Here is a 27,545-nt window from a genome sequence, read left to right as displayed (position 1 = left end):
GAGACATACCTAAGAAGACTGTGTTACTGTGATTGCTGCCAAAGGGGCTTCAACAAAATATTCAACCAAGGGTGTGTAAACTAATATGTTTAAATGTTTATATTTACAATAAATTTGCACAACTGTCTGAAAATGTTTTTCCTTTGTCATTATGGGGTCATTTCTGGAATAAAAAGAAAAAAAGAAAACAAAATTATACTAAAATCAGCTTTAGAATAACTCTGTAACATAGCAAAATGTGTGTGTGGGGGGGGGGGAATGGGTGGCACTGTATTTGGGTGGCACTGTATTGTCTCTTGGAAATAAAATTAAAAAAAAAAATAAAAATTGTCCACAATAACTTATTTTTTCTCATGATTTTTAGAGTATTTCCACTTTTAAATGATATTTCTTGCACTGTACGCTGTGTTAATTGTACACAATTGTAATGGTTAATGTTAATTGTAATTCACATTGTACACAATGTTGTCAGGTATTCTGGCTGATCCCTCCCACCGCTCAGAACTTAGAGCTATATGAACACTGGGTGCTGTCAGGAAAACAGGGAGATATTTTTCTTGGGGATAGAGCTTCTGACTGCCAGAGGATTGAACTTCGACAAGGATGGACCTTCATAATACCATCAGGCAAACATGACCACAAATGAAAATATGTACAGTATATGACGTTCACAAATGTTGATCTGCACTTTTTCATCATTAGGTTGGATTCATGCAGTCTACACCCCTATTGATTCAATTGTCTTTGGAGGAAACTTCCTTCACAGCTTTAACATTCCAATGCAACTTAATATCTGTAATATAGAGGACCGCACACGGGTAGGTGTATACTTGTTCATATAAGCTGTGAAAAGGTGATGACGTGAAGAAATTAACTCCGAATTGTGGAATGAACTTCTGCTACTTTCACAGGTTCCAGTGAAGTTCCGTCACCCATTCTATTATGAGATGTGCTGGTATGTGTTGGAGCGCTATATCTTCAGTCTGACCAAGACCTCTTACCTTACACCAGAATTTCAGAAATTGTCTCTCGACATTGGTATGAACCCAAAAACAAAACATATGCGTTATGGTAGATATCCCAGAAAAAACAATTTATCTTCTCAAATTTCAATATTTTTTTCTTGCACAGATCCAGCATTTGAGGATATGGAGGAAGAAGATAAGAGTGTCAGTGAAGATGATGTTTCAGAGCAGCTGTCTGACAAACCAGCAGTTCCAGTTAATTTGACTCCATTGGAGCTGGAGGGGCTGTGGAACTTGGTGGGCAAACTTGAGTCACTGCCATCCAACAAGAAGTGTGTCCCATCAGGCATACACAATTCCCTGGCACTCATCACACACATTAAGGTAACAGAGTGAGACATAAATGATGGTGTATGGATTTATTACAATTGTCACCTTGTTTTCAATGTCTGATCCATACGGACACTGTTTGTTTACCTGCTTTATAAAGCGTTGCTTTAAACTACAGTGGTACCTAAAGGTTCAGCCACAATGTGTTCCATGACACTCCATTGAGGGTTCCCATGCAAATATGGAAAAGTATGGAATTTAATTTAATAAATTCCCAGGTTTAGAAAAGTATGGAAAATGGAAACTATTGAATGAAGAAATATTCATGTTTCCAAGACTATAATAACAGCTCCAATTACTAAAACAAACCAGTTGATTATATAAAAAAATATATCTTGCTCAAGCTGTTTTTTTATTTGTGTGGAAGCGCAGCTATAATGATTGTGTGAGAGCCCACAGTATAATACCATGGTCTTGGTGAATACTTGATTCAGATTGTCTCAGAAAATTCCATCTGTATACATTATCAGCTGATAATATGCTGTTCCAAATTATATTGGATTATATAAGCAAACATGGGCAACCTGAGAGTCAGATTTTCTGATTAGTCAAGGTGAAGTACTCTGAGGACAGAAATTAGTGAATTCAAAACAATAATGAGTGATTGAATCATTTACATGGTGATTACAACACCTTTGACTGGGATACTGCTGAGGAATTGAGGGAAAAATGGAGAGACAAGTGGCACAAAGACCTAACGGCGTAAAATTTAAAACAACTCGCAGATGAGAAGGATGAAATCAACGTAAAGCAAACAACAAAAAAGGTGATTAAAATGCTGAGACAATTTTATTTTTTAATGATACCCTGCGACAATTTTATGCTGCCGTCCAGTCAACGAAAACAGTACAGCGTTGCCAGCCTGAGAGCTTGCAATAAAACGTCACATGTAAATATCTGAATATGTGTCATGATAAACTGATTTTATCGTCCACAACGGATCGATACAAATTCCGCATCGCTGCAGCCGCTGCACCGATCTGCCAGTCGATTTCCCGTTCCATTCTTCCCTCACTTGTGAACAAGACCCCAAGATACTTGAACTCCTCCACTTGGGGCAGGATCTCATCCCCGACCTGGAGAGGGCACGTCACCCTTTTCCGACTGAGGACCATGGTCTCAGATTTGGAGGTGTTGATTCTCATCCCAGCCACTTCACACTCAGCTGCGAACTGCTCCAGTGAGAGTTGGAGGTCACGGCTTGATATGAAGTCAACAGAACCACATCATCTGCAAAAAGCAGAGATGCAATACTGAGGCCACCAAACCGGACCCTCTCTATGCCTTGGCTGCATCGACAAATTCTGTCCATAAAAGTTATGGGCAGCCTTGGCGGAGTCCAACCCTCACCGGAAACTAGTCCGACTTACTGCTGGATATGCGGACCAAACTCTGACTCCGGTCGTACAGGGACCGAACAGCCCATATCAGGGGGTCCGGTACCCCATACTCCCGAAGCACCCCACACAGGACTCCCCGAGGGACACGGTCGAACGCCTTCTCCAAGTCCACAAAACACATGTCGACTGGTTGGGTGAACTCCCATGCATCCTCGAGGACCCTGCCAAGGGTGTAGAGCTGGTCCACTGTTCCATGGCAAGGACGAAAACCACACTGCTCCTCCTGAATCTGAGATTCAACTTCCGACGGACCCTCCTCTCCAGGACCCCGAAATAGACCTTACCAGGGAGGCTGAGGAAGGTGATCCCCCTGTAGTTGGAACACACCCTCCGGTCCCTCTTCTTAAAAAGGGGACCACCACCCCAGTCTGCCAATCTAGAGGCACTGTCCCCGATGTCCACGCGATGTTGCAGAGGCGTGTTAACCAGGACAGCCCTTACAACATCCAGCCTTGAGGAACTCCGGGCGAATCTCATCCACCCCCCGGGGCCCTGCCACTGAGGAGCTTTTTAACCACCTCGGTGACCTCAACCCCAGAGATAAGAGAGCCCGGCTTAGAGAACCCAGACTCTGCTCCCTCATCTGAAGGCGTGTCGGTGGAATTGAGGAGGTCTTCGAAGTATTCTCCCCACCAGCTCACAACGTCCCGAGTCGAGGTCAGCAGCGCCCCATCCCCACTATACACGTTGATGGTGCACTGCTTCCCCCTCCTGAGACGAACGGATGGTGGACCATAATTTCCTCGAAGCCGGGTTCGGGGATTGCCACCACGACAGGCACCGGCCTCTGGTCGGCCACCTCAGCAAAGAAGGCGCGAAACATGGTCCACTCGGACACGATGTCCCCCGCCTACCCCGGAACATGAGCAAAGTTCTGTCGGATGTGGGAGTTGAAACTCCTTCTGAAAAGGGATTCTGCCAGACGTTCCCAGCAGACACTCACATTACATTTGGGCCTGCAACCAGGTGGTGATCAGTTGACTGCTCCACCCCTCTCTTCAACCGAGTGTCCAAGACATGCAGCCGCAAGTCCGAGAACACGACCACAAAGTCGATCATCGAACTGCGACCTAGGGTGTCCTGGTGGAAACCCATACCACATGGGGCACGGGAACCTTTTGCTCCCAGGAACTCAAAGTTCCTGGGCTGGTTGATGGAAAAGCCCCTATTGACACGTCAGGTTTCACGCCACGTTTCCCCGAGTTTGTTTGTGTGGAGCTTGGAGAACATAGTTGACAGTTCATTACCATCATCACAAAATGCTTTGTCCAAGTTGTATACTAACAATCTGTACTGTATTGCAGGCACTACTAAAGGAGCATGCTAATGACGATCCCAAACAATCCTACACTGGAAAACCGATTGTTAGGTGGCCAAAGAGGGTAAGCATCAGTTACACATACTGTACTAAGGTAATGCTAATAACCTTGGATAGTCACTTTTTCTCCCAGGACAAAATTGGATGTTCATTGGATGTCCGACAAATGTGGTCAGAAGCTTATATCGTTACTCTTCAAGTGCATGTCATTATTAATTTTAACCTCTAACGTTTCAGCCATAAGCAGGTGCCACACAGAAGATTCTCACCAGTGTGGTTATCCTGTATCAGTTTCCTAAGGCACAATTTATACAGACATTCATGTCTGTGGGTGTGATGTCAAGTCTGGGCAGTTCATGCAAGACTAAAAATGGTTGGAGAACATTGATGGTGTGACGGTGGACTCGCTCGCTGGGGTGGTGCCAGCTGGCGCCCACCTTGGTCCCCCGCTCTGGCTACTGGTGGGGGTTGGTGGGGGTACCCTGTCGCTCCTTGGGCTTGCTTCCTACTCTTCTCTCTGTTCCTTGCGTCGTGCTGTGGTCGCCTCCTCCTCTTGGTGGACCCCTGCGGGCTGTGGGGTTTTTGTCCCTGCCTGTTTTGGGGGTGGGGGGGGGCACCTCCCACACACTGGGGTGAGTAGTGGGTGCTGGCTGGAATGTGGGGCAGAATCCTGGGGTCGTGGCTGGGGAGGCTGGCCCTCTTTGTCTGTGGTTGTCCTGCCAGATGGGCCGATCTGCAGGAGCCATTTCTCTTAATCACTCACTTAGCGCACACACTCACACCACTCACTGTTAATATATTTTTTATGGCTCACGGGCCTCTCCAGATGTTAATGCACCACACGGGGGCCCCTCCTTGAGCCGTCACCTTGTCGTGGTGGAGGTGTTTGTGTGTCCCAGTGATCCTAGGAGCTAAGTTGTCCGGGGCTTTATGCCCGTGGCAGGGTCACCCATGACAAACAGGTCCTAGGTGAGGGACCAGACAAAGCACTGCTCAAAGACCCCTAATGATGACGACGAACAATGGACTTCGTTTTCCCTTGCCCGGACACGGGTCACCGGGGCCCCCCACTGGAGCCAGGCCTGGTGGTGGGGCTCGAAGGAGAGCGCCTGGTGGCCGGGCCGGCACCATGGGGCCCGGCCGGGCACAGCCCGAAAGGGTAACTGTGGATCCCCCTTCCCATAGGCTCACCACCTGTGGGAGGGGCCATAGGGGTCTGGTGCAGTGTGAGCTGGGCGGTGGCCGAAGGCGGGGACCTTGGTGATCCGATCCCCAGCTACAGAAGCTAGCTCTAGGGACGTAGAATGTCACTTCTGGCAGGGAAGGAGCCCGAGCTGGTGTGTGAGGTCGAGAAGTTCCGACTAGATATAGTCAGACTCACCTCCACACACACAGCTTGGGCTCTGGTACCAGTCCTCTCGAGAGGGGTTGGACTCTCTTCCACTCTGGAGTTGCCGTGCAGGTGTGGGTATACTTTTTGCCCCCCGGCTTCGCGCCTGTACGTTGGGGTTCACCCTGGTGGACGAGAAGGTAGCCTCCCTCCGCCTTCGGGTGGAGGGGGACGGGTCCTGACTGTTGTTTGTGCCTATGCACCAAACAGCAGTACCCACCCTTTTTGGAGTCCTTGGAGGGGGTGCTGGAGAGCGCTCCCGCTGCGGACTCCATCGTTCTGCTGAGGGTCTTCAATGCTCACGTGGGCAATGACAGTGATACCTGGAAGGGCGTGATTGGGAGGAACGGCCTACCCGATCAGAACCCGAGTGGACCATGTTCCGCGCCTCCATTGCTGAGGCGGCCGACCGGAGCTGTGGCCGTAAGGTGGTCGGTGCCTGTCGTGGCGGCAATCCCCGAACCCGTTGGTGGACACCACCAACGGGGGGGGGGGGGGGGTATATATGATATACGGGGTAGGGCCAATGACTGGCAGTCATAGTCACAGGGGGGAGGTAGATTTTTACTAGCTTCATGGCGGTGCTCCTGAGGGGGCTGGATGGGTGCTTGGTGTTGGGTCTCCCCTCTCATGCCCCGCGGCTGCTCCCTTGTCGGGCGCCCCTATCCGCCCTCTTTTCCAACAAACAAGGGACACCGTCCCACCCTCGGGCTGGGCGGGGACTGGCTGTATTGTGGGCCCTGCGTGTTGGGGTGGGATGGGTGGCTAGCATTGGGTCCCTGCGGCCTCTTCCAGGTGGCCGGTTGTCATGGCGCCTCGGTGGGGGTGGCGGACCGCCCTGGGTCCCCTCGGTGTCGGACGTGTCCTGCCTGTTGGGCTGCCCTCGAGTGGACTCTTGGGCCCCTGTCAGTCATTGTGGATGCGAAACCGTGTCAATTCACTTGTATGTGTCCGCAGGGACACACCCCTGGGACTTTTTCGCCGGGTGTGGGGCCTCTCACTTATTGCGACAAATAACTCATGAATATGCGAATTGCTTGAGGATCTCCTCACTCACACTCTGGTCGTTTCGATGTTTATAATTTACATAGCCATTCCCACCACACTTCAGTTGTACAGCCCAGTTCACGACCCTTGTCCTGCATCCTTCCTCTCCTGTCCTTGTCCTGTGCTATCTTGTCCTGTCCTTCCCTAACAGGGTGTAGAACTACTGTCCTATACAACTCATATCTAATGTGTCATTGTTCTAGATATATAAGAACTTACTTTTCTTATCTTGTGTACACAAAGGGAAGACAAAAGGCTCCAGTTTAAAAGAATTTGAATTTTCTATCAATTATTTAATGGTTTGGGCTTTACAGGGCTAGAGGTGAAAGAGAAATTCTGGAAGGAGCTCGATGAAGTTGTTCTGAGCATTCCAGACAGAGAGAGAGTTGTGATTGGTGCAGATTTTAATGGACATGAAACACGGGTGATGGAAAAGTGATGGTTAAGTCCGGCATCCAGGAAAGGAACCTCGAGGGGCTGATGATGGGAGACTTTGCAAAAAGGTTGGAAATGGATGAAGTGAGCACTTTGTTAGAAATTAACTCATTAGAGGGACAGCCAAGGTTAGATGTTTTGGAGACCAAGTTAGAGAGAGCAGACTTTGATGGTTTTGACACGTCCAGAGGAGAGTGAGTGAGTATATTGGTAGAAGGGTGATGAGGTTGGAGCTGGCAGGCAAGAGAGCTTGGGAAATACCAAAGAGAATGTTCATAGATGTAGTGAGGGAAGACATGAGGCCACTTGGTGTTAGAAAGGAGGATGCAGGAGATAGGCGGACATGGAAAAGAATCACACGCTGTGGCAACCCCTCAAGGGACAAGCCGAAAGGGAAAGAGTGCATTCTCTTCTCATTTATGAAGGACTGACTTGTATCCTTAAACTGCATCTGTTGGTACTGAGTGTATGGTATAAATCCGGTGTACAAAATTTGAGACATAATGCTAAACGCTTAGCATTTGCGATTAGCATTAACATGCGAGCAATTCCCATCCATCCATCCATTTTCTGAGCCGCTTATCCTCACTAGGGTCGCGGGCGTGCTGGAGCCTATCCCAGCTGTCATCGGCCAGGAGGCGGGGTACACCCTGAACTGGTTGCCAGCCAATCGCAGGGCACATACACACAGACAACCATTTGTACTCACAGGCACACCTATGGGCAATTTACATCTCCAATTTATGCATGCTTTTGGGATGTGGGAGGAAACCGGAGTGCCCGGAGAAAACCCACGCAGGCACGGGGAGAACATGCAAACTTGACACAGTCGGGGCCGGGGATTGAACCCGGGTCCTCAGAACTCTAAACAGTCGGCCACCGTGCCGCCACGAGCAATTCCCATTTTAGGTAAAAAAAAAACAAAAAAAACCGCCACCTCCCATTCAGCTCACTCATACATCATGTTATACGTACATTACACATCTAATAGTGTCTTAAAAATCACTTGCAGACGCTCCTATGTCGTTGTTGGCAAAGTTTGTCAGTGACCCAACACTACTTTTGTCCGCAATAAAATCTCAAGACTATCAATGTATTCCAGAGAAAAATATGCTTCCCAATGTCAGAAAGCTTGGTCTCAGTCTCATGTCTTGGGTATTGCAAAAGGTTAATAACCCAAAACACACAGCTAAAAACAACAAAGAATGGCTAAGAGCAAAATATTGGACTATTATGAAGTGGCCTTCGTTGAGTTCTGATCTAAATCCTATTAAACATCTGTGGAAGGAGCTGAAACATGCCGTTTGGAGAAAGCAACTTTCAAAACTGAGAAGACAAGAGCAATTTTCTCCAAAGTGGCCCAAATACCTGCTGAGAAGTGCAGAAGTTTCATTGAAAGTTGAAAAAAATTAAATAAAACGACTGCCGTAATTGCCTCAAAAAGGTTGTGCATCAAAATATTAAGGGTACATTTTTGTCCAGGCCTGTTTCATGAGTTTTCTTTTTAAAATAATTTTTTTGAACCACAATTCAAAAGCTATGTCTGATTTTCATTGGTTAATTTGCTTTTCTTTTAGTTTTTTTGAAATTTTGTTTTATCTAGTACTTTTGTCAGATTCAAGTTATTTGTGGGTTGTGGGTGACCACTGTGGTTTTTTCACGAATAGAGGGGTACCAACAATTTTATCCATCCATCCGTTTTCTGAGCCGCTTATCCCTCACAAGGGTCGCGGGAGTGTTGGAGCCTAGCCCGGCTATCATCGGGCAGGAGGCACCTTGAGCTGGTCACCAGCCAATCACAGGGCACATATAAACAAACAACCATTCACACTCACATTCACACCTATGGGCAATTTAGAGTCTCCAATTAATCTAGCATGCATGTTTTTGGGATGTGGGAGGAAACCGGAGTGCCCGGAGAAAACTCACTCAGGCACAGGGGGAACATACAAACTCCACACAGGCGGGGCCGGGGATTGAACCCCGGTCCTCAGAACTGTGAGGCAGATGCTCTAACCAGTGAACCACCATGCCGCCTACAATTCTATCCATGTGTGTAAAAGAACAGCATCGTTATTCAGACATTAACCTCTGTCTACTCACAGGCTGCATCGCAAAGTGATAAGTTTGTCCCATCTGTCACTGCAAGATGCTACATAGTAACATTATATTGACAAAACTGAATTTATACCTTGTAAACTCATTGAAATCGTGAATTTTGTTTTTTTCCCAAGCAAGTCACGGCAATTTTTATTTTCAGCTCTTGAACTATCAGCCACCACCACCACCACCACCACCTCCTCTTCATCCTAAACTGGCTGCTGCTCCCGTCATGCCACGACCACAGAAGCCAGCCTCTTCCATGTCTGTCCTGAGAAGACGCAGGGTCAGGTAACAGATTGTGACAATTGATGAAGGCAGTTTGATTGCAGGGAATATTAGCGATTGTGATAATCAACTACGAAAATTCTTGGAGAAATTCTGAATGGGCCTACAAATTGTGAAAAGTCCAAAACCCATATTTGTGAAATACCGGGTTCCTACGAAAGTATGGAAAAGTATGGAATTTGATTATATAAATATCCAGGTCTCAAAGTATGGAAAATGCACCACTGTCTTTTTATTTCATGATAATTAGAATTCATTTGTCTTTAACTTTTAAATACAATTAATTTGTCTAAACTCTTGTTTTTTAAACGTGGATTGAGGTACAATTTAGTTTATGTACATTTTAATTTAATATCAAGTACACTTTTCGTATCTGTATAAGGAAATGGAAAAATGTAATATGGAATGATACTTTTTGAGGAGCAAATTTTTATCCAGTACTCATTTAGCCTAATTTAAAAATGAAATACTTAATGCTAATTAGGCATACATCTGCATATTAAAATTTTAAAAATTAGCTGTTTAAAAAAAAACTATAATAATTCAGTTAGCTGTACGTATAATATATTTTACCTTTATGATCTCAAAGTGATGATGAGTCAGGGAAAAATGAGAAGACAGAAGCAGCACAGAGTCAACTGCATAAGATTTAAATCGACTTGCACATGAGAAGGATGAAATCAATGCGAAGAAAACAAAATAGCCGAATAAAACAGACATATTCTGCAACAAAAACTGAAAAATCTGAACTGAACATTTCACCATTGATGTTTTGAATGATACCCTGGTATCATTTTATCCACCATCCAGTCAACGAAGACCAACCGAGAGTACAGCGTGGCCAGCTTGAGAACTCATCATCGTCATAACTGTAGTTATTTAAAATTGTCAACCTATCAAATCAATTGAAAAAGAAACTTAAATATTTTCAAAGAAAAATTAAAGCTGTTCAATTACCCAGTTGAAGAAATATACACACCCTCATACTAACACTTTGTACCTATGGTTTTACAGCGCTCAGTTATTTTGGGTAGAAGTCTTGTCAGTGTGGCACATCTTGATGTGGCAATATTAGCCCACTCTTTGGGAAAGAAAAAAAAAAAATATTCAAATCTTTGAGACAATTAAGGCATCTCCTCTGCACAGCCCCTTTCAGATCACTCAGGGTTTCACACATATACATTTATTTGTGGCGGGCCGACACAAATTGATTTTTGCTTTTGCTGTGCAGAAATTCTGCCGCAATGTGCTCCTTTTTTGTGTCTGCTAATGATCCATATCACCGATTTTCTTTCTGATGCGATACTGAAAATACAGTCCCTCGAATTACTGATGTATCAAAAGTATTTCTGTTTCATTTTGAAAATCAATGATCTGGTATCAATGGCATTGACATTTCCGACAGTATCGACCCTTCCCCACGCCAGTCACACGCTGCTCCAGCCGGTGTAATGGCGTCTCGTCACACCACAGTTGGTGCAGTTTTTTTCTGTATTTGTGTGTATTTTCTCTTGGAAGCGCCACTCTATGTTGGGCGAAGCCTACGTAATCTTCAGAAGCTTTTGAGTTTAGGATTACGCTGCGAAAAGACTATAAAAAGAAGCGGCAAGTCCCCCCTGCACGTGTAACTTCGTTGAATCCTTTGTCCACAATTATACAGTTTTAAAGTTATCTAAATAGTCTTTGTGAAACAAATAAGGACATACAGCGGCTGGAATAAGTATTTAACACGTCACAATTTTTCTCATTAAATATATTTCCAAAGATGCTATTGACAGAACATATCACCAGATGTTGGTAACAACCAAAGTAATACAAACAAAGAAAGTAGAACAAATAAGCTCAGAAATTATGTGTAATAATGTGAACTGACACAGGGAAAAAGTATTGAACACATGAAGAAAGGGAGGTGCAAAAAGACATGGAAAGGAAGGACAACACCTAAAATATATCAATAATCAAACAGCAATCCAGCTCCTTGTGATTATCAGCTGGTTCAGTTTTGATTGATGGCCTACAAAAACGTCTCATTGCTCAGGTGTGAGTCAAGACAGATCTCATGATGCAAAGAGCTGTCTCAAGACCATCGCAAACTAATTGTTGCAAAACATAACGAAAGCATTAGTTAAAGGCGCATAGCTAAGCTTCTGAACATTCCAGTGAGTACGGTTGGGGCTATTATACGTAAGAGGAAAGCCAATCAAACCACCATAAATTTACCTCGATCAGGGATTTCTGACAGAGAAGTGCAACGAATAATCAGAAGAGTTGTCCAAGAGCCAAGGACCATCTGTGGAGAGCTTCAAAAAGACCTGGAATTAGCAGGTACTGTTGTCACAAGGAAAACAGTGAGTAATGTACTCTGCTGCCACGGCCTGTATGCACGGTCACCACGAGACACCATTGTTGGAACAAATTCTATTAGATGGCAGGAAGTACATAGTCATTAATGTATGCATATTTGTTTGTTGGTGTGCTGTGAGATTTTTCAATTGTAAAATATGTTCCTTGGGCTCCATAAAGTTTGGAAATCACTGCTCTAGTCAGGTCATGTACCGCATTTTCACGACCATAGGGGACACCGTAATAAAAGGCGCAGGCTCAGTTACGGGGTCTATTTCTATATTTAACACATACATAAGGCGCACCGTATTATTGGGCGCAGGCATGGTAAAACATACGCTAGCTTAAAACATACGGTAGCATGCATGCATGCTAAAACAATGTTTTTAAAAAGGCAGTGGGAGCAAAACTGAGTTTGGTTGTACTTTATTTAAGTATTTAACAATGTACTCAGGTTATTTTTTGATCAATCCTCATCCACAAATCTATCAAAGTCCTCATGTTCTGTATCCGAAATGAACAGCTGGGAAAGTTCAACAAACACGCCGGGTTCCCTCTTGTCATTCTCAGTGTTAGTCTCGTTGCCGGGGGGCTGTACAGCAATGATGCCTGCTTTCGCGAAAGCTCAGACAACAGTCAAAGCAGATACCTTAGCTGGCTTGTGGCTTAGCTAGCTTAGCCACAAGCCATTCACATATGGTGATGTAACTCGCCCGGCTTTGGCTCCCTGTCTTAGTAAAGCTGTGTTCGCCATCTGTCAGCCATGGCTCCCACGCCGCTCACAACTTCACTTTGAACGCCCTGTTTAAACCGATGTCCAGCGGTTGGAGTTCCTTCGTCAAGCCTCCCGGAATGATGGCAAGCTCCTAGTTATTGCACTCAGTCCAATGGTGACTGTAGAGATGCTTGCCCGGCTGTTCTTTGCTCATTAATCCATTGCTCGAGTTGGTCTTCCAACTCGGGCCACCTCGCTTTGTTTCCGTGGAAACTCAGCTTCGTGTTCTTGACTTGCCGAAGCTCGTTTTCCTGCTTCCTCCACTTGCGAACCATAAATTCGTTGATCTTGAATTCGCTCGCGGCTGCTCGATTCCCATGTTCCTCCTCGAAACTAATAGCTTGGAGTTTAAACTGTGCTTCGTAAGCGTGTCTCTTCGTAGGTGCCATTTTCGGGGGTCCTTAACAAAACTGATGCACATACATACTGGCGGCGTGCCTTTAGCGTCCTCTGTCACGCGCATCCTTCCCCTGTTAACGTCCGCATGCTGTCCTCAGGCACGTCCGCCTTACTCTATATAAACAACTTGTCGGCAGGAAATGCTCCCAGTCAGTCAAGCAAAGTGCTCATTAAAGTCACATAACAACATTTACAGATTTTGGAACTCTGTGCACACATAAGGCACACCCCATTATAAGACACCCCGTCAATTTTGGAGAACATTTAAGACAATAAGTGCGCCTTATGGTTGTGAAAATACAGTAGCTTTTGTGTTCAAAAGGTACTGTGTACGATGGCGATGCGGAGTAAATGTGTTTTCCAGAATTATGCGAATTATGACATTAAAGCCGATCAGCATAAAATGCAAAATATCGTCCGATACCGATCAGGCCGGTCAGATTGGTGTAAAGTCTATCTTTTTTTTTTGTTTTCAGCAATGACGTGGTGAGCGTGCATATAGGGCCATGGCGGCGGAGTACATTACTCACAGTTTTCCTTGTGACTATACCTGCAAATCCCACATCTTTTTGAAGCGCTCCACAGGTGGTCCTTGGCTCTTGGACAACTCTTCTGATTCTTCTTTGCACTCCTCTGTCAGAAATCTTGCAAGGAGCACCTGATCGAGGCAAATTTATGCTGGTATGATTGGGACGCCCAGACTTTCCTCTCCCCAGCCACTTCATCCAGTTCTTCCGGGGGAATCCCGAGGCGTTCCCAGGTCAGCCAAAGGACATAGTCTCTCCAGCGTGTCCTGGGTCGTCCCCAGGGTCATGCCCGGAACACCTCACCAGGGAGGCATCCAAATCAGATGCCCCAGCCACCTCATCTGGGTTCTCTCGATGTGGAGGAGCAGTGACTCTACTCTGGGATCCTCCCGGATGACCGAGCTTCTCACCCTATCTCTAAGGGAGAGCCTGGACACTCTGCGGAGGAAAAACATTTTGGCCGCTTGTATCCGCGATCTTGTTCTCTCGGTCACAACAGCTCGTGACCATAGGTGAGGGTAGGAACGTAAATCGACCGGTAAATTGAGAGCTTCACCTTTCGGCTTTGGCTCCTCCTTTACCACAACGGACCGATACAAAATCTGCATCACTGCAGACGCTGCACCGATCCGCCTGTCGATCTCCCGTTCCATTCTTCCCTCACTCGTGAACAAGACCCCAAGAGACTTGAACTCCTCCACTTGGGGCAGGATCTCATCCCCAACCCAGAGAGGGCACGCCACCCTTTTCCGATTGAGGACCATGGTCTCAGATTTGTAGATGCTAATTCTCATCCCAGCCGCTTCACACTCGGCTGCAAACTACTCCAGTGAGAGTTGGAGATCACGGCTTGATGAAGCCAACAGAACCACATCATCTGCAAAAAGCAGAGATGCAATACTGATTGGCTTTCCACTTCCGTATTATGGGCCCCAACTGTACTCACTGGAACATTCAGCAGCTCAGATATGCGTCTGTAACCAATGCCATTGTTATGTTTTGTAACAATTAGTTTGCGGTGGTCTTGAGACAGCTCTTTGCTCTTACCCATCATGAGATGTGTCTTGACTCAAAACATTGGCAATGAGATATTTTGTAGGCCATCAATTAGGACTGAACCAGCTGATATTAATTTGCACTGGGCTGGATTGCGGTTTGATTATTAATAGATTTTAGGTGTTGTCTTGGCGTTCCATGCCTTTTCCTCCCTTCGTGTTCAATACTTTTTGTCTCTTCACATTTTTACACGCAACTTAATTTCTGAATTTATTTTTTCTACTTTCTTTCTATGTAGGGATTACTTGGGTTGTTCCCAACATCTGGTGAAATTTTCAGGTCAATAGCACCTCTGGAAGTATATTTAGTGAGAAAAATGGTGACATGTTAAATACTTATTTCAACTTCTGTATATGCAACTGTTCAGGCTCATGTCCACCATTCATATAAAACAGCGTCAGCTCAGCACCCCACTTCATACTGCCATGGGACCCACATGTTAAGTTCATTAAAGTAATTTTGAACAAGGTCCAACAAAAGGTTTTAGTTGTAATTTTATGTATGTTTTATGTCTGCATGTTTTGAAAACAAGTACATTGTTACCAAAAATCAAGTTATGCTTGTTTTATTTTCAAATCATCCATTCATCCATTTTCTGAGCCGCTTCTCCTCACTAGGGTCGCGGGCGTGCTGGAGCCTATCCCAGCTGTCATCGGGCAGGAGGCGGGGTACACCCTGAACTGGTTGCCAGCCAATCGCAGGGCACATACAAACAAACAACCATTCGCACTCACAGTCACACCCACGGGCAATTTAGAGTCTCCAATTAATGCATGTTTTTGGGATGTGGGAGGAAACCGGAGTGCCCGGAGGAAACCCACACAGGCACGGGGAGAACATGCAAACTCCACACTGGCGGGGCCGGGGATTGAACCCGGGTCCTCAGAACTATGAGGCTGACGCTCTCAAAGGATATCCCCACATGGGCTCAGGAACACTTCAGAAAACCAATGTCAGTAAATACAGTTCGGCGCTACATCCGTGAGTGCAACTTGAAACTCTATTATGCAAAGCAAAAGCCATTTATCAACAACATCCAGAAACGCTGCCGGCTTCTCTGGGCCCGAGCTCATCTAAGATGAACTGATGCAAGTGGAAAAGTGTTCTGTGGTCCGACGAGTCCACATTTCAAATTTTATTTGGAAATTGCGGATGTCGTGTCCTCTGGGCCAAAGAGGAAAAGAACCATCCGGACTGTTATGGACGCAAAGTTCAAAAGCCAGTATCTGTGATGGTATGGGGCTGTGTTAGTGCCAATGGCATGGTTAACTTACACATCTGTGAAGGCACCATTAATGCAGAAAGGTACATACAGGTTTTGGAGAAAGATATGCTGGCATCCAAGCAACGGCTTTTTCATGGACGCCCCTGCTTATTTCAGCAAGACAATGCCAAACCACATTCTACACATGTTACAACAGCAGACCTATCTCCCATTGAAAATGTGTGGTGCATTATGAAGCGTAAAATACGACAGCGGACAACCCCGACTGTTGAAAAGCTGAGCTGTACATCAATCAAGAATGGGAAATAATTCCACCTACAAAGCTTCAACAATTAGTGTCCTCAGTTCCCAAACGTTTATTGAATGTTGTTTAAAAAAAAAAAAAGGGTGATGTAACACGGTGGTAAACATGACCCTGTCCCAGCTTTTTTGGAACGTGTTGCAGCCATAAAATTCTAAGTTAATTATTATTTGCTAAAAACAATCAAGTTTATCAGTTTGAACATTAAATATTTTGTCTGTAGTATATTCAATTAAATATAGGTTGAACATGATTTGTAAATCATTGTATATGTTTAACACAACATCCCAACTTCATTGGAATTGGGGTTGTGTGTGTGTGTGTGTATGTATATATGTGTGTATGTGTGTATATATGTGTGTATGTGTGTGTATATATATATATGTATATATATATATATATATATATATATATATATATATATGTATATATATATATATATATATGTATATATATATATATATATATGTATATATATATATATATATGTGTGTATATATGTATATATATATATATATATGTGTGTATATATGTATATATATATGTATATATATATATATATATATATATATATATATATATATATATGTGTATATATATATATATATATATATATGTGTATGTATATATATATATATATATATATATGTATATATGTATATGTGTATATATATATATATATATGTGTATATATGTATATGTGTATATATATATGTATATGTGTATATATATATATATATATGTGTATATATGTATATGTGTATATATATATATATATATGTGTATATATATATATGTGTATATATATATATATATGTGTATATATATATATGTGTATATATATATATATATATGTGTATATATATATATGTGTATATATATATATGTGTATATATATATATGTATATATTTATGTATATATGTATATGTATATATATATATGTATATATATGTATATATATATATATATATATATATAATATTGTCAAGTAACACAGACCTAAACAAATACGTACTTGTATGACTGCCAATACACTATATTGCCAAAAATATTCGCTAACCTGCCTTGACGCAGATATTAGTTGAAGTGACATCCCATTCTTAATCCATAGGGGTTAGTATGACTTTGGTCCACCCTCAGCAGTTACAGCATCTTAAACTCTTCTGGAAAGGCTTTCCTCAAGGTTTAGAAGTTTCTTCATTTATGACCATTTTTTCATAAGCGCATTTGTGAGGTTACACACTGATGTGGGACAAGAAGGCCTGGCTCTCAGTCTGCTTTTATCCATCCAAAAGTGTTCCATACGGTTGAGGTCAGCATTGTGCAGGCCAGTCAAGTTCATCCATATCAAACTCTTTCATCAGTGTCTTTATGAACCTTGATGTGTGCACTGATGCACAGTCATATTGGAACAGGAAGGGGCCATTTCCAAACTGTTTCCACAAAGTTGGAAATTTACAAATTATTAGCCCCTGAGCTCCAGTGAAAGAAACTCTGAATGCTTCATCATACCATGAGATTTTGGACAGTCAAACAGTTTGGGGATTATCCCTTCCTGTTCTGTCTATTCACCGATGCACTAAGCAAGGTCCACAAAGACATGGATGAGCGCATTTGGTATGGATGAACTTGACTGGTGTTAGAAATTACTGCCTGAGCACAACACTGCATACACCTTTGTTTGATACATCCCATTACAGTTACACATCCAGTTATCCTGATAAACATATAATTGCATTACACTTAGTCGCACCGACACAACAAACGTACAACATATCAACATAGGGTGCGTTGGGAAGTTCACTCCGGGTGCACTCTCCGCACCCTGGAACCTTTGGTAACTCAGAGCGTTGCTAGTGTGTGTGCCACTCGATACAAATAAAACTGACACATTAAATATGGCGCATGTACTGACGTATCCCTAGCAATAGCCAACACGTTCATTAGTAAAGTTGTAGAAAGTGGAGCACGCTCTGTCTCTGGGTGCCGCAGTCTTGGGGCGCGATGGGAGCATCGGACTGAATTTCCAAACGGACCACATACACTAGGGTAAAGCTACGATTGGTCCCAGACTGAATGACGTCATGACTGGAAGCAGTTTTGGCCACAAAACAAGCGGACAAGAACTTCTGCGGTCTCTTCAACACGGACGCTGGTCTGGGCCACATGCGGGAGAGCCCAGTGCTGTACCTTTTAAAACCTTATTGTTTGACTGTGTATTTTCGAATAAATTGTTAAACTTTCCATCCGGCCGCATCATTGAAGTTTTACCTCGACCAAAATAAAACAACTGGGCAATAGATGTTTGTACGACCGCCAGGTTATATCCAGGCCGGAACTTTTCTTTCTCTTTTCCTAACCTCTAACACTGGCCTGCACAGAGTTCTGTCCTCAACCTGATAGAAGACCTATGGTTTGATTTTGAGTGGACAGTGAGCCAGGCCTTCTCGTCCACCATCAGTGTGTGATGTCAGAAGTATCCTCCTGGAAGTATGGGTAAACATTCCCAGAAATTCACTCCTAAGCCTTCCTACAAGAGTTGAAGCTGTTATAGCTGCAACGGGTAGACCCTTTAAAATGGGATATCACTTAAAATCATGTGAGTCAAGGCAGGTGAGCGAATACTTTTGGCAATATAGTTTATATTTATGAGCAATATTCTGCAAGCTCCTAGGATTGTCTAGTTGGCAGACAAAAATGATGTTTTTGGAAATACATTTTGAAATCAGTGATTCAGTTTGTTTAAAAATTTAATGCTTTTCTATCTGCAGGTGTAAGCGCTGTGAGGCATGTATGAGAGCTGAATGTGGAGATTGTAATTTCTGCCGAGACATGAAAAAGTTTGGAGGACCTGGAAAGCTCAAGCAAACCTGTGTCCTGCGCCAGTGTCTCTCAGTAAGTCACTGTTCTTTGTTTTATGGCCCATTAAGAGGGTTAAATGATAAAAAAAATGGATGCTGCATTCTACTCAATTACCGTATTTTCACGACCATAAGGCGCACCGTATTAAAAGTCGCACGTGAAAACATACGCTAGCATGAATGCTAGCGTATGTTTTTAAAAAGGCAGCGGGAGCAAAACTGAGTTCAGTTGTACTTTATTGAAGTATTTAACAATGTACTCATGTTAGTTTTTGATCGATCCTCATCCACAAATCCATCAAAGTCCTCATCTTCTGTATCCGAAATTAAAAGCTGGGCAAGTTCTCCATCAAACATGCCGGGTTCCCCCTCGTCATTGTCTGAGTCAGTCTCGTTGCCGGGGGGGTGTTCAGCAATGATGCCGGCTTTCGCAAAAGCTCGGACAACAGTCAAAGCAGATACCTTAGCCCAGACATCCACACTCCATTCACATATGGTGGCGTAACTCGCCCGGCGCTTCGTCTTCTTGACTTGGCGAAGCTCCTTTTCCTGCTTCCTCAACTTGCGAACCATGGAATCGTTGATCTTGAATTCTCTCGCGGCTGCTCGATTCCCATGTTCCTCCACGTAACTGATAGCTTGCAGTTTAAACTGTGCTTCGTAAAAGCGTGTCTCTTCGTAGGTGCCATTTTCGGGGGTCCTTAGCCAAACTGATGTTGTTTTGGACAATGCACATACCGGCGCTATATACCTACTGGGGGCGTCCCTTTAGCGTCCTCTTTCACGCGCACCCTTCCCCCTTTAACGTCCGCATGATGTCCTCAGTCACCTCCGCCTTTCCTTTATATAAGCAGCGTGTCAGTCAAGTGGAGCGCTCATCAAAGTCACACAACAACATTTACGGATTTTGGAACTCTGTGCAAACATAAGGCGTGCCGCATTATAAGGTGCCCCGACCATTTTGGAGAAAATTTAAGACTTTTAATGCAGCCCTATGGGGGGCACAAGCCAGTGCAAACTGTAGGCCGGTCCCAAGCCCGGATAAATGCAGAGGGTTGCGTCAGGAAGGGCTTCCGGCTTAAAACTTTGCCAAACAAATATGAGCGTCCATCCAAAGAATGTTGAGGTTTGTTCTCGGAGTGACCAGGTTGGATAAAATTAGAAATGAGCTAATCAGAGGGACAGCCAAGGTTCGTTGTTTTGGAGACAAAGTTAGAGAGAGCAGACTTCGATGGTTTGGACACGTCCAGAGGAAAAATAGTAAGTATATTGTTAGAAGGATGATGAGGATGGAGCTGCCAAGCAAGAGAGCTCGAGGAAGACCAAAGAGAAGGTTGATGGATGTCGTGAGGGAAGACATGAGGGCAGTTGGTGTTCGAGAGGAGGATGCAGGAGATAGGCTTATATGGAAAACGATGACGCGCTGTGGCGACCCCTAAAGGGACAAGCCGAAAGGAAAGAAAGTGTGCATTTTGTTCGTGAAAATACGGTATATTTTGTAATTAATTTAAAAAGGCTAATTATGCGCTCTGTAAATTCATCAACTCACCATGAAATAGCCCACTTGAAAGATGCAGCACTCTTGAAATATCCAAGATATTGGGATCCAAGATTGCGCCTAACCATGTGGTCGCCTCGGGTACGTGCTCTCCAGTACTGTCTGTTTTTTTGTCTTTTTCGTTCATCTTTGGAGACATTACACAACTCACTTACACAAGGGAAAACTTTCTCAACATAAGGGAGTCTACCTCGGACTTTCTTTCACCAACTTTCACGAATCCGCTCAGTTTTTTCTCTGAGTTACTCTCCAGCGAGGCGGCCGCGGTCTACAGCGCATGGAGGAAAAGGTTCAGGTCAAGCTCCATAAGAGAGGATTCCGAATGCCGCTCCTGTTGATTCACCTCGCAAATCTGCGCTCCATACTCAACAAAATGGACGAGCTTCATCTTCTCACCAAGACTGATAAAGATTTTGGACGTTCTGCTGCCACCCAGTGCTTCACGGAGACATGGCTTTCTGAACACATCCCCGATGGTGCCGTAATGCTTCCAGGCTTCCAACTGCACCGGACAGACCGCATTATGGAGTTATCGGGGGAAAACAAAAGGCGGCAAGATATGCTTCTATATCAACGAAAAATGGTGTAACGAGGTCACGGAGCTCAACAAACACTGCGGCCCGGACTTGAAGACGCTGTTTTTGAACCGTAAGTCATTGTACTTGCCGCGTGAGTTTGCTTCATTCGTACTCGTTGGTGGAGGATGTACTTCCTGCAGCTTCTGAGGAAGCACGGCCTGCCACAAGAGCTGTTGAGGCAGTTCGACACAGCAGTCATCGAATCAGTCCTATGGTTCAGCCATCATAGTCTGGTTTGGTGCTGCCACAAAAAAGAACAAACTCCAACAGCAACGGACAATCAAAACTGGTTAGAAGATTTGAGGACTTGCACGTTGCCAGAACTAAGACAAGAGCATGCAAAATCCTCTTGGACCCTCCACATCCTGGTCACCTCTTCCAGCTCCTTCCCTCAGGTAGGCGATATTGAACAATCCAAACTCAAACTAGCAGACTTTCCAACAGCTTCTTCCGTCTTGCCATTAACTTCTTAAACAGTTAACTTACAATTTCATAGTGATATGTTGCCAGTCTTGTCTTGAGATTGTTGTCACATCATTGTCGGACAAATTATGGTACTTTCACGACCATAAGGCGCACTTAAAAGTCTTAAATTTTCTCCAAAATGGACGGGCCGCCTTATAATGCGGTATGCCTTGTGTGTGCACCGAGTTCCAACATCTATAAATGATGTTGTGTGACTTTGATGAGCGCTCCGCTTGACTGATTGGGAGCATTTCCTGCCAACACGCTGCTTATATAGAGGAAAGGCGGACGTGTCTGAGGACTGGGGAAGGGTGCGTGAAGTAGGACGCTAAAGCCACGCCCCCAGTAGGTATATAGCGCCTGGGTGTTTTTTGGGGGGAGTCTTTTTGTACCGCTTGACTGACTGGGAGTATTTCCGGGGTATGCATTGTGCAAAACAACATTGGTTTCGCTAAGGACCCCTGAAAATGTCACCTACGAAGAGACGCTTACAAAGCACAGTTTAAACTGCAAGCTATCAGTTACGCGGAGGAACATGGGAATCGAGCAGCCGCGAGAGAATTCAAGATCAACGAATCCGTGGTTCACAAGTGGAGGAAGCAGGAAAACGAACTTCGCCAAGTCAAGAAGTCGAAGCTGTGTTTCCACGGAAAAAAAATGAAAAACAAAATGCGGAAACAAGGCAAGGTGGCCCCGAGTTGGAAGACCAACTCGAGCAATGGATTGATGAGCAAAGAACAGCCGTGAGAAGCGTCTCTCCAGTCACCATTCGACTGAGTGCAATAACTCTGTGCTTGCCATCATTCCAGGAGGCTTGACGAAGCGCTGGACATCCATGTAAACAGGGCGTTCAAAGTGAGGTGAGTGGCATTGGAGCCATGGATGACAGATGGCGAACACAGCGTTACTAAGACGAGGAGGCAGCGCCGGGCGAGTTACGCCACAATTTGTGAATGGATTGTGGATGCTTGGGCTAACATGTCTGCTTGCACTGTTGTTCGAGCTTTCGCATGGCAATGAGACTGCCTCGAACCTGCCGTGTTTGATTGAGAACTTTCCCAGCTGTTCATTTCGGTTACAGAAGATGAGGACTTTGATAGATTTGTAGATGAGGATTGATAAAAAAATAACGTGAGTACATTGTTAAATACTTCAATAAAGTATAACCAACTCAGTTTTGCTCCCGCTGCCTTTTTAAAAACATTGTTTTAGCGTGCATGCATGCTACCGTATGTTTTAAGCTAGCGTATGTTATACCATACCTGCGCCCAATAATACGGTGCCTTATGTGTGTGTTAAACAGAAATAGACCCCGTAACTGAGACTGCACCTTTTAATACGGTGCGCCCTATGGTCGTGAAAATACGGTATACATTATTTGTGCACTCACTGTCGTAGTCTCGTCACTCAGCGCTACCTGCATATCTGTTGTTGACCAATACTGGCCACTGCTTGTAGTATTTGCACTATTTGCACAAATGACACTGTTCCTGATTATCGCACTACTAGTAACTTCAAACTGCTTACATTTCTTGAAGTCTCCACCATTTGCACAATGGTCGCTGTACCAGATTATCACTCTATTAGTCATTTCAAACTGCTCTTAATTGCTGGAGGACTGCATCATTTGCACAATTGTCCGACAAAAAAAAAAAGGTATCGGCATGATCACATTACCGGTAACCTTCCATTGCTCAATGACTCTTCGTAATGTTTCGAAAGTATTTTCTGTTGTTGTAGTAGAGTGGCTCCAACTATTTATCCGTCCATCCATTTTCCATACCGCCTATCCTCACTAGGGTCGCGGGCGTGCTGGAGCCTATCCCAGCTGACTCTGGGGCAGAGGCAGGGTACCAGGCAGGGACCAGTTCAGACATCTGAACTGGTCACCAGCCAATCGCAGGGCGCACATAGACAAACAACAATTTGCATTCACACCTATGGGCAATTTAGAGTTCTCAATTAATCTGTGACATGTTTTTGGAATGTGGGAGGAAACCGGAGAAAACCCACACAGACACGGGGAGAACATGCAAACTCCACATAAGCGAGGCCGGATTTGAACCCGGGTCCTCAGAACTGTGAGTCAGATGTGCTAACCAGTCGATCACCGTAGACAAATTCCTTGTGTGTTTTGACATTCTTGGCAAATAAAGATGGTTCTGATTCTGATATTGGAGCGTGATCACAGAACATCAAATGTTTTGTTGTGAAAGTCAACAGGGTGAAAAGAAAGGTGTTGAAAAATAAATGCCAACTCAGCAACTCCATACGCCAGTTCACTAATAACATGCATGTGATATTGTGTTCATTCACCGATAAGTTACATAGAAATGCTCTAGGCTTCAATCACTTATGCTGGGAACACTAACAATAACACAGGTTGCATAAAGATGTTAATTCACAGTTTCTTACAGGTGCTGAGAGACTATAAAAACATCCCACCGCACCACTCATCAGGAGCACTGCCTTCCTTGCTCATTTCCCACATCTGGCTCATTTCACACACCTGCCCTTTTCTGCCCTCTTTCTCATCTTGTCCTGTTGGTTAGCTGTTGTATGTCCTCTTCGGGTGTGTGTCCCCGTCCACAAATAAGAACACGATTTTACTTTTGTAAGGTTACTTGTGGTCAAATATCTAGACTAACTATTGTTCTCCTGTGGTTCGTACCCCATTCCCCTTGTCTCTTCTGTCCCTCTGTCTGTCCCCGAAAATCCTTTTCATCAGGCTGAATTTTCAATCAACATCAGAATAATTGTCTGCTCTATCGAGGTTCGACTGTATATCAGATTTTGTCAATTTCTATTGGAATGTTTTGAGTTGTTTGCTTGTAATTCTCACTTAAACAGATGAAAAAAGTGAGACTGGAAAATGTTTTTCATTTAGTTCTCATGGTCACTGATGGTGTCGTGGTACACTCGCCTGACTTTGGTGCAGGTAGTGTGGGTTCAGTTCCCACTCAGTGACTGTGTGAATGGTTGTCCGTGTCTATATGTGCACTGCAATTGACTGGCGACCAGTTCAGGGTTTAATCTGCCCAAAGTCAGATGGGTTAGGCTCAAGTGCCCCGCGACCCAAACCAGGATAAGCGGTGTTGAGAATGGATGGATTTAGTTGTCATAATCCTGCACGCCAATAGTTGCCTAATAATTGTCCACATATTTATATTCTCGTAAGAAAGCCTTAACCTTACTTTTGCTTTATTAAACATTCTTGTTTGAAGGTTATTAACTTTTTGGCATTAACCGAAAGCACTGTGGTTGCTGATTCATAATAATATTACTAAAAAAAAAGACTTTCCTCATAATTCTGCACACGGTCTATGCTGCCAAGAATCTATTACATTTTGAGGTTAAACGTCAAATCACTCTTGTTCTAATTTAATGTTGTCAGAAGATCAACAGAAATACTCAATGATATAAAAATTACAGTAGAAGCTCTAGGACCCAACACAATCAATTTAGGGACATTGGTCAAGGTTAACTTCTTTGTTGCAAAACCGGTTTTAAGGCAATAATCCTTTTTATTAATAAACCAAATCCATTTTTTCCCCTTACCGACTTCTGTAGCCTGCTGACACAAACTGTTACACTGAAGACTTTGCGGCAACCAGTAGTTTACTGAAGAGGCGCCATTTATGTTAGTCATTTGGAATGGTTTCTGTTTTGCAGCGTCAGAAAATGAGGAGCAAACAGTCCACTGCAATGTATGTTTACACTGCTGAAACCAAAGCAAATGGCACGAAAGGCAAAACTCCCACTAAATAACATAATATACTTATTTCACTTTGTTTTACGTATGACAAGAAAGGGGCTTTGGTGGAAAGCAATCGTGTAGTCGATTGTGCTGAACATTGTCAAAGACATGGTGCCCATCTGGGTCTTCTCGTCCAACATAACTGTCGGACCTTCCATACTGTATATGCATCTTAAAGATTGGTCAAAAAGTCCTTAAACATGCTCCTGAACCTTGTCGAAAGCCTTCTCAACAGAGGTGGTGCTGTTATGGCTGATCATATCAAACCCTTATTGATTAAGAATGAGATTTCACCTAAATTCATATGTGGGTCAAGCCAGGTGAACAAATACTTTTGGGAATATAGTATACCTCTCTATCCCTAAGTGCCCCCTCAGACAGTGTTTTCAGTGTACGGGTGACATTGTAACGTTAACAGGGCATGCCTAAAGCCTCATGTTGTTGACAGTTCTATTTTCCTTCCTATGTTTATTAAGACTAGGTAACATACTTGGCATATACCTGTGCTTTTTACTGTATGCAGGATTTTGTTTAGATTTTTAGGGACCACTGTTAATTTTGTTTGGATCGAGCACCTTTTATACAGGTTATGCTCAGTGACAGTTTAGTTAAGAGTATTAATCCCCATGGGAATATGTATTTTTTAAATGTATAATTTTCAAACATTTACAATGTTTTATCAAAATGAATTAAGGGTTGTGTTTAAAGAGCGTGACAAAAAGCAGCCTTGACTCCCCGAGGGACACGGTCCGAATGCCTTCTCCAAGTCCACACTGGTTGGACGAACTCCCATGCACCCTCGAGTACCCTGCCGAGGGTGTAGAGCTGGTCCACTGTTCCACGGCCAGGACGAAAACCAAACTGTTCCTCCTGAATCTGAGATTCGACTTCCCGACTGACCCTCCTCTCCAGCATCCCTGAATAGACCTTAACAGGGAGGCTGAGGAGTGTGATCCCCCTGTAGTTGGAATACACCCTCCAGTCCCCCTTTATAAAAAGGGGGCCACCACCCCAGTCTGCCAGTCCAGAGGGACTGACCCCGATGTCCATGCGATGTTGCAGAGGCGTGTCAACCAGGACAGAGGTGCTGAAACTCAACAGAGTTGAAACTCCTTCTTGACAGGGGATTCTGCCAGACGTTCCCAGCAGCCCCACACAATATCTTTGGGCCTGCCAGGTCGGACCGGCATCTTCCTCCACCATCGGAACCAACTCACCACCAGGTGGTGAGCAGTTGACAGCTCCGCCCCTCTCTTCACCCGAGTGTCCAGGACATGTGGCTGCAAATCCGATGACACGACCACAAAGTTGATCATCAAACTGCGACCTAGGTTGTCCTGGTGTGTGGACACCCTTATGCTTGAACATGGTGTTCGTTATGGACAATCCGTGGTGAGCACAGAAGTCCAATAACAGAACACCACTCAGGTTCTGATCGGGGGGGCCATGCCTCCCAGTCACGCCCTTCCAGGTGTCACTGTCATTGCCCACGTTAGCATTAAAGTCCCCCAGCAGAACAATGGCGTCCCCAGCGGGAGCGCTCTACCCCCAATAAGTAATAAGTACACCCACACCTGCTCGGTGCCTCTCGCCGTGGGCAACGCCAGAGTGGAAGACAGTCCAAACCCTCTCAAGAGGACTGGTACCAGAGTCCAAGCAGTGTGTTGAGGCGAGCCCGACTAGTCCGAACTTTTTGACCTCAGATACCAGGTCAGGCTCCTTCCCTGCCAGTTTCGAGCCAGTTTCTTCAGCCGGGGATGGGATCGCCACACTGCACTCGACCCCTATGGCTCCTCCCTCAGGTGGTGAGCCCACAGGAAGGGGCACCCACGTTACCCTTTCAGGCTGTGCCCGGCCAGCCCCCATGGGTGCAGGCCCACCAGGCGCTTGCCTTTGAGCCCCACCTCCAGGCCTGGCTCCAGAGGGGGGCCCCAGTGACCCGCGTCCGGGCAAGGGAAACCTATGTCCATTTATTTTGTGCGTCATAGGGGTTTTTGGATCCGTGTTTTGTCTGGTACTTCACCTAGGACGTTTGCCATGGGTGAACCTACCAGGGGCATGAAGCCGTAGACAACTTAGCTACTAGGATCATTGGGACACACAAACCCCTCCACCAAGATAAGGTGACAGCTCGAGGAGGGGTCAATTAAAAGCGAAAATTAAATTTTGGAAAGGGGGGATCTGGGATTTTATTTTAAGGCCATAGTCCACAGCCCTAGTTGTTTTCATAAAATATTAACCTCGTCTTTTTAAGGCTTGGTCACTGAGTTGAAGTCTTGCTTGAAATGATGACATCCTTTGACCTCAGTTGTTTAGTCCTTGTTTATTTATTTTTGGGTCAGGACATTCTCTGTTGCAAATTCTAA

General features: G+C 44.6%; 1 protein-coding gene across 7 annotated transcripts in view; it reads left to right on the top strand.

Annotated features, from left to right (window-relative positions):
* Window positions 1-27,545, top strand: part of kdm2aa (lysine (K)-specific demethylase 2Aa) — a 163,698-nt gene that overhangs the window by 35,550 nt on the left and 100,603 nt on the right. For 6 of the 7 annotated variants that reach the window (XR_009768688.1, XR_009768689.1, XM_061678383.1 and 3 more), the window contains 7 exons: window positions 473-626; window positions 703-818; window positions 912-1,038; window positions 1,132-1,349; window positions 4,060-4,137; window positions 9,206-9,336; window positions 18,732-18,855. Coding sequence is in view for 5 of the 7 variants with exons in the window: in XM_061678383.1 (XP_061534367.1) it covers window positions 473-626; window positions 703-818; window positions 912-1,038; window positions 1,132-1,349; window positions 4,060-4,137; window positions 9,206-9,336; window positions 18,732-18,855 (948 nt within the window). In the remaining 2 variants the exon portion in view is untranslated. Of the gene's footprint in view, window positions 1-472; window positions 627-702; window positions 819-911; window positions 1,350-4,059; window positions 4,138-9,205; window positions 9,337-18,731; window positions 18,856-27,545 lie in introns of all 7 variants that reach the window. The other variant, XM_061678380.1, reaches the window with a different exon arrangement.

The sequence above is a fragment of the Phycodurus eques genome, chromosome 6 (assembly GCF_024500275.1).
Source record: "Phycodurus eques isolate BA_2022a chromosome 6, UOR_Pequ_1.1, whole genome shotgun sequence".
NCBI classification, from domain to species: Eukaryota; Metazoa; Chordata; class Actinopteri; order Syngnathiformes; family Syngnathidae; genus Phycodurus; species Phycodurus eques.
This window is presented reverse-complemented; position numbering and strand designations above follow the sequence as displayed.